This window comes from Salmo trutta, chromosome 27 (assembly GCF_901001165.1).
Source record: "Salmo trutta chromosome 27, fSalTru1.1, whole genome shotgun sequence".
Classification (NCBI taxonomy): Eukaryota; Metazoa; Chordata; class Actinopteri; order Salmoniformes; family Salmonidae; genus Salmo; species Salmo trutta.
Window position 1 is genome coordinate 2,194,271 of NC_042983.1, and position 16,951 is coordinate 2,211,221.

The 16,951-nt window shown below is 45.7% G+C and overlaps 1 protein-coding gene across 1 annotated transcript in view; it reads right to left on the bottom strand.

Moving 5' to 3' along the window:
- LOC115164120 (serine/arginine repetitive matrix protein 4) overlaps positions 1 to 13,506 on the bottom strand; it is an 81,974-nt gene extending 68,468 nt beyond the window's left edge. The window contains exon 1 of the mRNA XM_029716297.1: positions 12,298 to 13,506. Coding sequence (XP_029572157.1) covers positions 12,298 to 12,485 — 188 coding nt within the window. The 5' untranslated portion in view covers positions 12,486 to 13,506. The remainder of the gene's footprint in view (positions 1 to 12,297) is intronic.
- Positions 13,507 to 16,951: the final 3,445 nt, after the last annotated feature.

Sequence of the window (16,951 nt, forward strand, 5' to 3'; positions counted from 1 at the left end):
CGTTTTGTTGCTTTGTTCTAGTGTTCTCAGTATTAAATAATTATGAACACTTACCACGCTGCTCTTTTGTCCCCTTCCGCCGTTACAGAACTACCCACCACCAAAGGACCAAGCAGTGCGGTCAGGATGAATGGACCTGGGAGGAAATCCTAGACGGGAAGGGACCCTGGAGGCAGGAGGAGTATCGCGGTCCGAAGGAGGAAATAGAGGCAGCGAAAGCGGAATGACGACATTACGAGGAGCTAGCCCAACGACGGAAGCCCGAGAGGCTGCTCCCCCCCCAATTTTTTTTTTTGGGGGGGCACACAGGGAGATTGGCGAAGTCGGGGTTGAGACCTGAGCCAACTCCCCGTGCTTACCGTGGGGAGCGAGTGTCTGAGCAAGCACCGTGTTATGCGGGGATGCGCACTGTGTCATCAGTGCGCAGCTACAGCCCGGTGCGCTCGGTGCAAGCTTCCCACAGTTGCCGCGCTAGAGTTGGCAGTCAGCCAGGAAGAAGTGTGCCAGCTCAGCATTCCTGGTCTCCAGTGCGTCTCTTCGGCCCAGGTTATCCTGCGCCAGCTCTACGCACGGTACCCCCCTTTCACCAGCACAAACCAGTTCGTCCTGTGCCAGCGCTCCGCCCTTGCTGGGCTAAAGTAAACATCCAGCCAGGACGGGGTGTGCCAGCCCTAAGCTCCAGACCTCCAGTGCGCCTCCACGGCCCAGTTTACCCTGTGCCTGCTCTGCGCACCCAGTCTCCTGTGCGTCTCCCCAGTCCAGTGTCACCGGTTCCAGCTCCACGTAGGAAGCCTTCAGTGATGATCTATGGTCCAAAACCTCCAGTGATAATCCATGGCACGAAGCCTCCAGTGATGATCCATGGCGCGGAGCCTGCAGCGATGGTCCCCGGTCGGGAGCCTTCAGCGACACTCTCCAGTCCGGAGCCTCCAGCGACGCTCCCCAGTCCGGCGCTTCCAGCGACGCTCCCGAGTCCGGCGCCTCCAGCGACGCTCCCCAGTCCGGCGCCACCAGCGACGCTCCCCAGTCCGGCGCCTCCAGCGACGCTCCCGAGTCCGGCGCCTCCAGCGACGCTCCCCAGTCCGGCGCCTCCAGCGACGGTCCGCAGCCCGGAGTCTTCAGCGGCGGTCCGCAGCCCGGAGTCTTCAGCGGCGGCCTACAGTCCTGGAGTCTTCAGCGGCGGTCGGAAGTTCGGAGCCTCCGGCGATGATCCACGGTCTGGTTCCTCCGGTGACACAGAAGCGGGGGGATCAGCGGGCGGAGTGGGGTCTACGCCCCAAACCAGAGCCGTCGCCAAGTATAGATGCCCACCCGGACCCTCCCCGATAGGTTCAGGTTTGCAGCCGGGAGTCTGCACCTTTGGGGTGGGGGGTACTGTCACACCCTGACCTGAGAGAGCCGTTTTTCTCTGTTTAGTTAGGTCGGGGTGTGATATGTGGTGGGCATTCTATGTATTTATATTTCTATGTTTTGGCCAGGTATGGTTTCCAATCAGAGAAAGCTGTCTATCGTTGTCTCTGATTGGGAACCATACTTAGGGAACCTTTTCCCACCTGTGTTTTGTGGGTAGTTGTTTTCTGTTTAGTTTTCTGTACCTGACAGAACTGTGCGCTTTCGTTCTCCCTTTGTTATTTTTGTTTGAGTGTTTGATTCAAATAAAAGATCATGAACACGTGCCACGCTGCATCTTGGTCCCCTCATTACGACAGCCGTTATAAGGAGGGACTGGCTTTAGTTCGCAAGCTGACAGAGACAATGACCTCGGACAAAACTTTGAGGATCGTCAAATCTGTTTTATTGAAAGACCACAGCGTGTTTGGTTGTCTGGTTGTCTGTCTCCAGTGTTTAAACCTGTTGTAAATACTGTGTGTGTCTTAAATGGCACCCTATTCCATACATAGTGCCCTGGTCAATAGTGGTGCACTACACTCTTAGAAAAAAGGGTTCCAAAATGGTTCTCCAGCTCATCCCATAGGATAACCCTTTTTGGTTCCAGGTAAAAACCCTTCTTGGTTCCAGGTATAACCATTTGGATTCCATGTAGAACCCTCTGTGGAAAAGGTTCTACTTGGAACCAAAAGGATTCTACCTGGATCAGCAAGGCATCATCAAAGGGTTCCTCATATTGGGACAATCGAAGAAGCCTTTAGGTTCTGAATTTAAAAAACACATTTACATTTTAGTCATTTAGCAGACAATCTTATCCAGAGCGACTTACAGTAGTGAATGCATACATTTCATACATTTTTTTCCCGTACTGGTCCCCCGTGGGAATGCGAACCCACAACCCTGGCGTTGCAAACACCATGCTATACCAACTGAGCCACACGGGACATTTCTAAGAGTGTACACAGGGAATACAGTTCCATTTGGGACGGATATATTTTTTTCTACCCTCCTCGTCCTTCAGACCTGAATTTGCCACTGGGGAGATGCGGTGTCAAGTTATTATGCAAGATTTTTCTGGATTTTCCAATATGTCGACTCAGAGTGTATGTATTTTTAATGAGTCTTGGGTCTCTGTGCAATCTATTTGGCTAGGAGTCATTCCACTGCACAGTCATTATGAGTGATGGTGCTGCTGTACCTTGTGGAATGTTCCAGTTGGAACTGGCAATAACCATGTCTGCATCCCAAATGGCACCCTATTCCCTTTATAGTGCACTACTTTTGTCCGGGAACCCATGGGTGAATGGTAGTCTTAATGGTAATAATGCGCCCTGGTCAAAAGTAGTGCACTATAAAGGGAAATAGGTGACATTTGGGACACAAACCATCATCTCTCATCATTTGTCTTTCCTCAAAGCACTGCTGATCTTATTACAATTAATACTTTCTCAGCATCCCGTTTACTGGAGATCTGTCCAACACGACAGTTTCATTGCATTACAAATGGGAGACTGATGCAAATGTGTTTCTTAACGATGAGTTGACAGCCATTAAAAAACATCCCCAGATCTTAATTATGACAAGCGGTGGAAAGTGGGTTGGTTTATTGACACGGTTCAAGAAGTTTCCCTAATCCCACCAAATCTCAGTTAACCTGGAACTAAAATCTTGTGTAATTTGGTCAGATGCTCGATTGGGTTCAGGTGGGGAGCATATTAGAAATTGAGATTGGCTGAGAGTCTCCAACTCTCAGCCAAAGCATATTTTCAACTGTGTTTCTCATCCGTCGAAGCGATGTTTTAGCACCGCCTTCGCCTGATCCTGATATGTCTAAATAACCAGTGACAAAAACCCAAGACTTGGAAGTAATGCTGCTCATTATCTCACGCATTCCATAGCATGCAGAGAGATCGCCAATCCCCTTCCACTTTACATGAGTTACCGTGGGAGCAGTGCTCGGGAGGAAGTGATGTATGTAAGGGCCCTGTGCAGTGTTTCAATGGAATGGTTTATCAGAGGATAGTGAGTATTGTGCTTTCTCCCAATGCAGTGCTGCTCTCTCTCTCTCTCTCTCTTGCTCTCGCTCTCTCTCGCTCTCGCTCTCGCTCTCACACTCTCGCTCTCTCTCTCTCTCTCTCTCTCTCTCTCTCGCTCTCGCTCTCGCTCTCGCTCTCCCTCTTGTTAACTCCCCCATGGCACGGGTCACACCCAATGCTTTATATATATATACACTACATGACTGACAGGGAGCGCTGTTTTGAAGCCACCGGGCCTCCATCTTAGCGCTCCCCCACTATTGTAAAAAACATTTTGGAAGCTATGGAAATGCCTTTATTAATGTCTACATTTGTTTTTGCCACCTGTATTCTATTACAGACACCTTAATGCATAATTTTACATTATATTATGTTAGCTAAATATAAAATTACAAATAAAAAAAATATCTAAAAACGTTTTCCTTAAAGTATAATTTTTTGTTATACTGTTACTGTCCCCACTAGACAACAACATACTTAAATACATGCCATTTTGTCCTTGAAACATTTAATTTCAATACTGTAGAATTCCATTCATTCCTATGGAGGACTGCTTCTTCTGAGGAGTGCCAATGTGGCCAACCGGTGGTTTCAAAGCCTATCATTGGCCAATACATACCATCAGCATTCAAATTGTCCAGGTGGGAAAGGGCAGTGTGGAGTGCAATAGAGATTGCATCAACTGTGGATTGGAGTTGGTCCAGGGAGTGGGTCCATGACCAGCCTTTTAAAGCATTCCATGGCTGCAGATGTGAGTGCTATGGGGTGTAGACATTTAGACAGGTTACCTTGGCGTACTTGGGCACAGGGACTATTTTGGTCTGCTTGAAACATGTAGGTATTACAGACTGGATCTGGGAGAGGTTGAAAATGTCAGTGAAGAGACTTGCCAGCTTGCCTGTTTAAAGGTCTTACTCACATTGGCTACGGAGAGCGTGATCACACAGTCGTCCGGAACTGCTGGTGCTCTCATGCATGGTTCAGTGTTGCTTGCCTCGAAGTGAGCATAGAAGGCATTTAGCTCGTCTGGTAGGTTCGCATCACTGAGCAGCTCGCGGCTGGGTTTCCCTTTGTAATCTGTTATAGTTTGCAAGCCCTGCCACATCCGACGAGCATCAGAGCTATCGGATAAATCCCAGATGAATACCAGGGTTTACGTATATACATCATTGGTCACACCATGCAAGTGACCTTTAGTGACACCCACTGAGTCTTCTGACCACAATAAAACAGGCCATAAAATGCTCCGATCATCATCAATTTAAGTACATCAAGGAAATGTTAAAGAAGAAACGTTTTGACCCTTAGCTCTTCAGGATTGTCACATCTTTTTGCTATACTCAAGTTGAGCCCTTTGCAATATGTCATATCAAATTGAGGTGTGAATGTAAGCCTTCCTTGGTTAGGGCGCTTTGTGAATCAATGTGGGCTATTTACTCTCTTTATATCATAATTGTGCTGTGCTAGAGCTCTAACCAAGATTTCAAATATTGTCTTTAACGCTTAATATCATCTTGACCAAATCATCTTGGCAAATTGTCTTTGGTATATAGCAGAGCAATTGGCCGCTGGTTGTATGTTCTGCGGCAGATAAGAACATGTGCAGAGACCTAGGCTTCTTTGGATTATGAATATCTAATAGGAAACAATGACCAGATTTCCCTCTCCCCCTAAACCACGGCAAGATTAGTCATAATGAATAGCTCAAAGGAAGAAGTCATACCTTCAATTTAATGCAATATCAGTAAAGGACAAAGGAGATTCATCCCTTCTCTTACCCTCTTCATTTCTTCATTATTACGTTTATTCCTCTATACACATTTTACTGTGTGATCATAACCTTTTTTAAGTCATCCAGCTGAGAAAAATGAATTGATGTGCACATCGTAAACTGTAACATTTATTTATACATAATAGAGTATAATGACTTTGTGTGGAGTTGCCATTTCCGCAAATTGCCAGACTCAAAATAGGTTTAACTCACGATAACACTATAATGCTTTCACTCACATTTCTGACTGTAAGGTCTGACTCTTCACTCCGTCTCTGTCTCTCTCTCTTGTCCTCTCTCTCTCGCTCTCGCTCTTGTCTCCCTCTCTGTCCACGTCTCTCTCTCCCTCCCTCCCTCCCCTACCTCCCTCCCTCGTCCCTCCCTGCCTCTCTCTCTCTGACACTCATTATACTTCTCCCTGCGGCCTACTCCACTACATAAAGTATTGAGCGCCAATGCCACTTTATTAAAAGTCCAGCTTGATTTGCCCCTCCCTCTCTTACTTTCTTTCTCCCTTTTCTCTCTTTACTTCTCTTTTGGTCTGTCTTACTCCCTCTCTTTCTGTCTCTCTATGTATCTCTCTTTATTTCTATTTTTTTCTCTCTTTCCCTTTCTGCCTATACTGATATGGCTTTTTAGTCACATTATTCCCTCCCTCTCTGTCTGTGAATGTCTTTGTGCAAGCAAGCACAATGACCCACAGTTGATCGCTCTCTTTTATATACAAAGTGCCTCACTCATTCACTCTCTCTCTCTGGAGAAAGAAATTGGTAGAGTCCTTGGGTACACAATCACCTTTGAGTAAGCAGCATCAAACTTCTTCACTTTGTCAAAGAGGATTAATACGTAGGTGGTTCAATGTCAAACAAAAATAGTCTGAGTTTTATAAATTTCCAACCCCAACGAGAACATATGGTTCTGAGAAGGCTAGAGAATTTCTCAGCGGGTTAGAGACTGTAGTCTATATCAACGTGTCAGTTAAGGACATACGGTATGTCTTCCGTTCCCTTATTTTGCACCAGCAGCATACCACCCCGCATCCCACTGCTGGCTTGCTTTTGAAGCTAAGCAGGGTTAACCCTGGATGGGAGACCAGATGCTGCTGGAGTGTTGGAGGGCCAGTAGTAGGCACCCTTTCCTCTGGTCTAAATATCCCAATTCCCCAGGGCAATGATTGGGGACATTGCCCTGTGTATGGTGCTGTCTTACAGATGGGACATTAAACAGGTGTCCTGACTCTCTGTGGTCACTAAAGATGGCACTTATTGTAAGAGCAGTGGTGTTAACCCCCAGTGTCCTGGCTAGTTTCCAATCTGGTCCTCATACCATCATGGCAACCTAATCATCCCCAGCTTCCAGTTGGCTCATTCATCCCCCTCCTCTCCCCTGTAACTATTCCCCAGGTTGTTGCTGTAAATGAGAATGTGTTCTCAATCAACTTACCTGGTAAAATAAGGGTTTATACACTTCAGTTTATAAACTCAGTTTATATAGAAGTTGGTATACTGACAGACTGGAACACATCTTTCATGGTACCTATGCTAGTAGAGCACATCCTTCAAATGCCACGAGACTCTTTAAATATCAATGTTTGATTTTTACACAAAAGTGCACTGTGAGCTGACAAATGGCGACCTCACCAGCCCATAATTATTTTTTACCTACCTCCAAGTTAAATATAGTTGTCAGGGCCTTGTCAGAATTATTGCAGAGGGCCCATTTAAAACACTTCAGCCCCATCGGCTACGTCAGTCAGTCACTCTTCACAAAGACTTCACACGCGGTTTCCCTCATGTTTTCCGTTCACAAGGAGCTTGGTATGTATGAACGAAACATTTCACTCAAGAGCCCACAGCTGTACTTGAAGCAGAAAAATATATTGGGAAATCAAGGCCAAGTTAGACAATGGTTAAAAAGTGGGTGAACTACAGTAGCTAAGTGGAACCATAATATATCTAAAAAAGAATAAATATACTCAAACAAAACCATTCATAGACTCAAGAGACAACTCCATAATATACATTTATTGAAAATAGTCTAAAAATGTTGCGACATTGTTGCCTACTGAAAGGGTTAAATGTGTCTCTCTCCTCTCCTCTCATCCTGTGACATACTGCTGAAATGCTGCTGTTAGATTATGGAGGAATTACTGCGGAGAACCCTCTGGGGACTAGCGTATCAGCTGCTCTACAGCTCTGTAGCGTAGCAGCTCAACCCTGAGCATTTCTGTACTTTGAGAGAGTCCACAGAACCCCAGCTAGGTTTGGAGGAGAAAATACAGGGCCTGGGTATCAGCCACTCTACAGATCTGTACTGTACCATAGCAGCACAGCCAGGAGCATTCCAGCCCAACACCATGGAAATCCAACCCGTCCCAGCAATACTGCACAGAGAGGGCTTAGCACCACAGTGGCCCCAGAGTCATAACATAAAGAAAATGTCAATGAGTCAATGTATGTACAGGTACAGATTCAGCAGCATCTATGCATACAGACACTAGCAAGCTGTAGTACATAAGACGTTCCACAGTTACCATTAAATGCTTCAACGTGGCATGATATTCAATGATAATCTGAACAACCTCCAAATACACAGCCATGTTAAATAACGTGTCAGGGAAGAGACCCCAGCTTGATTTGATTCAATGTTAAAGGCCATGTAAAAATCAATAATGGAATCGAATCCAGTCTGTTAAAAGGACTGTACATGATACAGACTTTGTCCCAAATGACACCCTATTCATTACATAGTGCACTACTTTCGACCAAGGCCCGTATGGGTGTCATTTGGGACGCATGTACAGAGCCAGGACTCCGGCAGCACCACCTCATACATCATTGAATCAACTTTGTCATGTTGTTCAGACTAGAGCAGCTTTTCCCCAGAAAGTACTACTGCCTCTGGTCTAGCTACATCTGAGACAAGGAGTATTCCCTGTTCATTTACAGCTACACTGAGTCTGTATCCATGCGTGTTAGAAAGTGTATCCCCTCTCTATGCTTTTCGATGCAAGAGGGAGTAGTTCCACTGGTCTAGAGCTGAGAGAAGTGTTCATATCACGCTTCTATATCAATGTCCATCCACATGTATATGCCTCTGTGTCAAAGTGTTTCCCCTAAGCCTTTGGATGCAACAGCAGTTCATTCCTAGTTAATTTACAGTACAGGCTACGCTGTAGCTGTTTCTATGTGTGTTAGCAAGTGTATCCCCAATGCCTTTGGATGCAACCGCTCCCAATCCCTTAGCTCTCATCTCCTTTGCTCGTTAGGGCAGCATCTGCTGAGGGCTGAGGTAAGAGTCTTGCCCCCTGCTACTCTTCCCACAGCTCCCCTAGCTTGCCATCTGCCTCAGTGCTGGACAAGTATCCGTTAACCCCTGCAAACACACACAAACAAGCCCACACAGGCATGCAGGTCAGACACACAAACCATCACAACCCCCAACTCTAAACCACAGCACCCTGCATTTTTTTATGAAGAGAGCTCCTGAACAAAACAGCTTGCAGGGCTATAATAGCTAAGGGCGTGACCCTCCAGCTGCAGAGCTAGTAACCTTGTCCCTCCCTCTGCCAACCCGTGTGAAAAAGAGGGGAAGACTGGGAGGAGCGAGGGGAGACAATGGAAGAGGGGAAAAGAGAGAGTAGAGAGGAAAGAAGAGAGGGGAAGAAGAGATGGAATGACCAGCTCTAATTACTGCTCTGTGACTCTCAAGCTCCAGTAATGCTGGAAGAATGAAAAGACAGTGAGAAGAATGAAAAATAAAAGGAAAATAAAAGGGGGGAAGGAGGAAGAAGGGAAGACGCTGATTAAACTTAAACATCTCTCTCTATCTGCCTCCCCACTTCCCGCTCTCCCCCCTTCTTCCCTCTCTCCATCTGTTCTACACTGACTGTCACTGCCCTGGAGTTGACTAGGATTGTTCATCACCCCTCGGTTATACACAGTGAATAATGATGTTTCTCTGCGAGGGACAGGGAGAGAGAGGAATGGGGAGAGGGCGGTATAGAGCGAGATTAATGATTCAACTTATAATGATTCAGTAACTGGTTACACAGCCTTTTCTAGTTTACTAAACTGTTCAGTCAATGTATTACCTGAACTTAACATTTTTTAGTTGGCTGCAACTTGAGAAAACTTAGTTCTTTTTTTTTTATTTAAATTTTTTACATATTTGACACACACTGACATATAGGATGACATCGTGCATGTTCATTTATACAGTAATTACTATTCAACACCTGGGATTTGAACTCACATCCTCTTGATTCAAAGCATTCCTATTTTCCTGCTACGCCATGTTGTGAGTTCAAATCCCAGGGGAGGACATGTTGAATAATAATTTGTGTATAAATGCATATGCACAGTGTTGCAAGATCGAATCCCCGAGCTGACAAGGTAAAAATCTGTTGTTCTGCCCCTGAACAAGGCAGTTAACCCACTGTTCCTAGGCCGTCATTGAAAATAAGAATTTGTTCTTAACTGACTTGCCTAGTTAAATAAAGGTAAAATAAATAAATAAATATGCACAGTGTAATAATTTGTGGCAAATAGGTACGTTGTAAACATTGTATGTTAAAGGCACGATGTCTGGGTGTCCCTAACCTAAGTTTGGGCAAACTAAATATTTTGAGTTCAGTTAACACTATGACGAAAAGTTGAATAAACTAAAAAGGCTGTGGAACCAGATACTAAATAATAATTAGTTGAATTAAGTAGATTTGTTTTACAGTGCATAGAAAGAGAGAAAGAATGAGAGAGAGAGGGATAAACAGAGAGAGAAAGCTCACAATTAGAAGAGAGGAACTAGGCCCGGGGCTATGTGTTCTGTCGGGTTAAGCATTCCCCAGTCACCGTCAGAACGCGACAGAACATCATCAGCATACATACAGCGCACAGGTAGGATGCTTCTCCACCCATCTACAATCTCCTTGTGTTGTCTTTGTGCGTTGTTCTATCTCATTACATTACACTACACATTCTGCCAGAGCACATTAGACCATTTCACTCTGCTCTGCCTGTGTTATAGACCTGGGGAGAAACTAGTAAGGAAAAATAGGGAGGAAGATGGAGAGGGGGAGAGGGAGAGAGAGAGAGAAAGAGAGAGAAAACAATTAAGTGTCAGCCTAGGCTCTAGCTGGCTGGCTGGTTGGAGCTGAATTAACAACATTAGTTAGCTAGTTGTAAATCTGTCTGTCATCTCCCCTCTCCCCGCGATGCTTGCGTCAATGTCAATGTCATTCAGAGCCAGCCCCTCCAGAGGAGATGAGAGAAGAGGAGAGGCAGAGACGCTGCTGGAGGACGTGCTTTGTGGAAGGGCTCAAACAGAAGAGACAGCCTCTTTAGTCTCCTCTAATGCTGGGCATTATAATGACACTGCTCAGTTCAACTCAGAGAATTGTGTCCTTTCTGAATATATTGTGTCTTATAAGCCCATGTTAGATGAGTGATGGTATATTTGCGGGATTTAAATATATATATATATCCAGAAATAGTGAAAAACGGTCTTCCTCATTTTGATTGGGACAGACAGTGAATTGGCTGGCTATGATGACGTTACATTGTCAGTTGCATTGTCTGTTTCACATTCAACACACAAAATAACCCTTAATCGAGCCACAGGTTGGATGACAAACCAAATATTCAGAGAAATACAGTATCACTCATTGTGTGAATGAGGAATAGTCTATTAAAGGGATAAGTTAAATCCATGAATGACCTATTTCACGGTTCAATGTGCCTGTTCCCCACGTATGTTGCATATGAGGTGAAATGAACCATCATAATCCCCATTAAAATAACTATTATTCTAATAGGAACACACAGTGTGAAATAAGATTCTTGCGATGATGGTGGGTGTCAAAACAATACAATAATTATCGTAATATATGCCATTTAGCAGACAGTTTTATCCAAAGCGATTTACAGAAGTGCAAGCATGTATTTTCATACAGGTGGCCCCAGCAGGAATTGAATCCACAATCCTGACATTTCAAGCGCTATGCTCAACCAACTGAGCCACACTCGAAGAACCACAAAGGTTATCAGAGAAAATGGTTGTCTTATGTGATTGGGACTTCAGAACTGTTGATTGTGACAGTGATTGTTCACTCGTGTGTTAGGGCCATATCCAAAAAGACACTGCTACAGATATTTATACCCATTTCTCACTATTTAGCCTTTTCTGCATGGTTCCAGCAACCTACTGTATGCATAACCAGGCCAGCTCAATACAGCTTGGTTTGGCTGGACTCGGTTCGGCTCAGTAGTGTGAAAAGCCCTTAGTGTTTGACAAACCCTTTCGTCGGGGTGGGGCGGTAGGGTGAGGGATAAAGTTGTTAGCGCTGGGGGATCGTGTCTGATTGTGAGGACGGGAGCAGGGAGAACAGGAAGAGCGGGACAAGAGGAGGAGAGAGAGACAATAGATAAAAAGTGATACACTGATGTCACATATCTCTCCCTGTCTGTTTCTCTCCTGCCTGCCTGTCTGCTCTGAGGGCTGATCGTAGAGGATAACCTTTGCAATGATGGAAATGGGCATGAATAGATAACACACACACACTGACAAGGGGCATGAATACATAACACACGGCGGTGGCACTTCACAGAGAGGCAGCAACATACGGCCACCATGCCACTGGAGGGGACGTGGCTGACATTAGAGACTCGGAGAGAGAAGAGAAGAGATGCACGTAACCTTTAAAAGCCTGCCTGGGACAATTATACTGAAGCCTCTGTCATGTTTACATGGCATGTCTGCTGTGAGGGATTCCCTTTATGTGATAGAATCCTTTATTTACATATGATATGTTAAATGCATGAAATTAAAATGCCCTTGAAATCTCCCAAAACAGTTAGATTATTATTCATGCGTTTCTTGATGTTGGACAGTGCTGTGTGCACATAGCTACAAGAAATCCAACCACCTGCTTCATTCAAAATCGAATCACCTGCTTGCTAGCTATCATCATTTATTTGCACTATTCTAAGATAAGCCAAGGCACAAATATAACTTGAATTCAGAGAGCTATAGATGTGTTCAATACAAAACAAAGGGTAAAATAACTAGTTACAGTAGGAGAGATAGCGAGATACAGTAACTGACCTGATAACCTTCCTACTGGCGGTGATGCTGGCCACGATGATGCTCTCTGGTCTCGGTGTGGCCACAGCTTTAAACGTCCCCTTCCAGAACTTCTCAAAGAGCTGCTTCTCCCCCATGTGCTCCAGGCTGGCCATGCTGTCAGCTGTCCCCAGGGAGAGAGGGCTGCAGGGAGCCAGGGAGAGAGCCATGGAGGGCTGCGGATGGGGGTCCAGGGTTTCCCTGGAGATGGTGTCTCGACGAGTGAGACTTCACATAGACTGTAACACACGACCAGCAAAAATACACACTGTGTTGCTGAGCGGACCTAGTGCTCTGGAGCTGTCCAAGTACTGAATCCACACAGGGAAGAGCAACAGGATAACACACATCAAACAGCAAAACCTTTCTCTCTCTGGTAGAGTAGGCCAGTGTGTCAGTGCTCAGTTCGGCTCCTCTCCTCTGGTCTCCTCTCTTCTGATTTCTTCTACGGGGGAGCATGTGAACCAAGCAGGACAAGACAAAGGCTGTTTCTGCTGCTGCCACAACGTCAGGCTGCTTTTTGTTCTCTCAGAGGGGGGTTAGCGTTTATCCTCCTCTGTTCCTCAGTCACAGCTGCTGCTTGCTGCTTCCGCTCTGCTCTGTGTTCTGTAGCAGTCTTCAGTTAGAGCAGGCATGGAGTCATATGCGATACAGCAGAAGCATTCCCTCCGGTCTGAGCCAAGGAGCCAGTGACGGACGGAGTGTGTGACAGAGTGTTTCTCAACACACCAGCACGTGGATGAGTTCTGAGAGCTGAGGCGAGTGTTTCGCTGACTGTGTATGTCTGAGTTTGTGCAGGGTCATGAGTGAGTGTGAGTGTGTATGTATGCGTGTGTTCTGTACGAGCGGTGTGTCTTAAAAGATACTGAGGAGCCTAGCTAACGGCTGCTTGTTTTGTCTCTCTCAGACTGTGACGCTGTGTTGGGAGGCTGGGATAGGTCAAGGAGAGTAGGACACCTTGTGTATTCTCTGTCTGTCTGTCTGTCTGTCTGTCTGTCTGTCTGTCTGTCTGTCTGTCTGTCTGTCTGTCTGTCTGTCTGTCTGTCTGTCTGTCTGTCTGTCTGTCTGTCTGTCTGTCTGTCTGTCTGTCTGTCTGTCTGTCTCCCCTCCTATTATCTTACCAATTCTTCTTTGCCTCGTTGTTCCGTCCCCTTACTTTCATTCTCTTATTCAGTGTCTCTCTTTCAGTCTCTCACTGCCTCTCTCCCTCCCTCCGTCTCCCTCTGTGTCTTGGACAAAAGGCCAAGCTGGTTCCCGCCATCAGCATAACAAAAGGCTGGTCTGCGGGGGGCAGCCGGTGCATGTGCCTGACGCAATGCCCCCAGGGACCAGAGTTTTCCCCAGCAAGCCTACACGGCCATACATAACATAACCCTACACAACACATTACACAATAACAGAATAACAGTTTCCCCAGCTATCCTAGACAGCCCAACTCTTCCAGCTACACAACGCAATACACCACAAATGCTTACTTACAAGCCCTTAAACAACAATGCCGTTTTAAGAAAAATAAGAGTTAAGAAAATATTTACTAAATAAACTAAAGTCAAAAATAAAAACAAAAGAGCAACAATAAAATAAAAGAATAACGAGGCTATATACAGGAGGTATCGGAACCGAGTCAATGTGCGTGGGGTACAGGTTAGTCGAGGTCATTGAGATAATATGTACATTTAGGTAGAGGTAAAGTGACTATGCACAGACAATAAACAGCGAGCAGCAGCAGTGTAAAAAAGGGGGGAATCATTGCAAATAGTCCCAGTTGCCATTTGATTAGCTGTTTAGCAGTCTTATGGCTTGGGGGTAGAAGCTGTAAAGAATCCTTTTGGACCTAGACTTGGCACTCCAGTAGCGCTTGCCGTGCAGTAGCAGAGAGAACAGTCTATGACTAAGGTTCTTTGCCAATTTTTAGGGCCTTCCTCTGACAGCGCCTGGTGTAGAGGTCCTGGATGGCAGGAAGCTTGGCCCCAGTGATGTACTGGGCCGTACGCACTACCCTCTGTAGCGTCTTGTGGTTGCCATACCAGGCGGTGATGCAACCAGTCAGGATGCTCTCGACGGTGCAGTTTTAGAACATTTTAAGGAGCTGAGGACCGATGCCAAATCTTTTTTGTCTGCTGAGGGGAATATGCATTGTCGTGCCCTCTTCACAACTCTATTGGTGTGTTTGGACAATGATAGTTTGTTGGCAATGTGAACACCAAGGAACTTGAAGCTCTCAACCTGCTCCACTACAGCCACATCGATGAGAATGGGGGCCCTCCATTTCCTGTAGTCCACGATCATTTCCTTTGTCTTTATCACTTTGAGGGAGAAGTGGTTGTCCTGGCAGCTAGGTACTGTATCTGACCACCTCCCAATAGGCTGTTTAATCGTTATTGGTGATCAGGTCTACCACTGTTGTGTCGTCGGCAAACTTAATGATGGTGTTGGAGTTGTGCTTGGCCAGGCAGTCATGGGTGAACAGGGAGTATAGGAGGGGACTAAGCACACATCCCTGAGGAGTCCCCGTGTTGAGGATCAGCGTGGCATATGTGTTGTTGCCTACCCTTACCACCTAGGGGCGGCCTGTCAGAAAGTCCAGGATCCAGTTGCAGAGGGAGGTGTTTATTTCCAGGGTCCTTAGCTTAGGGATGAGCTTCGAGGGGACTATGGCGTTGAACACTGAGCTGTAGTCAATGAACAGCATACTCACATAGGTGTTCCTCTTGTCCAGGTGGGAAAGGGCAATGTGGAGTGCAATTGAGATTGTGTCATCTATGTACCTTGGTGTTCTTGGGCACAGGGAATATGGTGGTCTGCTTGAAACCTGTTGGTATTACAGACTTGGCCAGGGACAGGTTGAAAATGTCAGTGAAAACACTTGCCAGTTGGTCAGCGCATACTCGGAGTACACGTCCTGGTAATCCATCTGTCCCTGCGGCCTTGTGAATGTTGACCTGTTTAATAAAGGTCTTACTCACATTGACTACAGTGAGTGTGATCACACAGTTGTCAGGTACAGCTGGCGCTCTCATGCATGCTTCAGTGTTGCTTGCCTCGAAGCACGCATGAAAGTCATTTAGCTCGTCTGGTAGGCTCGTGTCACTGGGCAGCTCTTGGCTGGGTTTCCCTTTGTAGCCCGTAATAGTTAAAACTCCCTGCCACATCCGACGAGCGTCGGAGCCGGTGTAGTAGGATTCAATCTTAGTCCTCTATTGACACTTTGCCTGTTTGATGGTTCATCGGAGGGCATAGCGGGATTACTTATAGGCGTCCAGGTTCCGCTCCATGAAAGCGACAGGTCTACCGTTCAGCTCAGTGCGGATGTTGCCGGTAATCCATGGCTTCTGGTTGGGGTATGTACGTACGGTCACTGTGGGGACGACATCATCGATGCATTTATTCATGAAGCCGGTGACTGATGTGGTATACTCCTCAATGCCATCGGATGAATCCCAGAACATATTTCAGTCTGTGCTAGCAAAACAGTCCTGTAGCTTAGCATCTGCATTATCTGACCACTTCTTTATTGACCGAGTCACTGGTACTTCCTGCTTTAGTTTTTGCTTGTAAGCAGGAATCAGGTGGATAGAATTAGGGTCAGATTTGCCAAATGGAGAGCAAGGGAGAGCTTTGAAAGTGTCTCTGTGTGTGGAGTAAAGGTGGTCTAGAGTTTTTTAACTTTGTTTGCACATTGTAACATGCTGGTAAATATTAGGTCATATGGATTTAAGTTTCCCTGCATTAAAGTCACCAGCCACTAGGAGCATCGCCTCTGGATGAGCATTTTCTTGTTTGCTTAAGACCTTATACAGCTCATTGAGTGCGGTCTTAGTGCCAGCATCGGTTTGTGGTGGTAAATAGACAGCTACAAAAAATATAGATGAATACTGCCTTGGTAAATAGTGTGGTCTACAGCTTATCATGAGATAATCAACCTCAGGCGAGCAAAACCTTGAGACTTCCTTAATATTAGATTTTGCGCACCAGCTGTTATTGACAAATAGACACAGACCGTTATCCCTTGTCTTACCAAAGGTAGCTGCTCTCTCTTGCCGATGCACGGAAAACCCAGCCAACTGTATATTATCCATGTCGACGTTCAGCTACGACTAGGTAAAGCAAGATATTACAGTTTTTAATGTCCCGTTGGTAGGATAGTCTTGAACAGAGCTCATCAAGTTTATTATCCAATGATTGTACGTTGGCCAATAGGACGGATGGTGGAGGGGGGTTACCCACTCGCCAACTAATTCTCATAAGGCACCCGGACCTGCGTCCCCTGTATCTGCATCTTTTCTTCATGTGAATGATGGGGATTTGGGCCTGGTCTGGTATCTGCAGTAAATCCTTCGCATCCGACTCGTTAGAGAAAACATATTTGTCCAGTTCAAGGTGAGTAATCTCTGTTCTGATATCCAGAAGCTATTTTTGGTCATAAGAGATGGTGGAAGAAACATTATGTACAAAATTAATTACAAACAAAGCGAAAAAATAGCTCAATTGGTTAAGAGCCCGTAAAACGGCAGCCATCTCTTCCGGTGCCATTATAGTGTCAGTGATATATTAGATACATAGATAGAAACAAAACACAAAAAAGTGTCCTTCCATTGTGTTCATATAACTGTTTAGAACAGGCAGGTGTTAACTA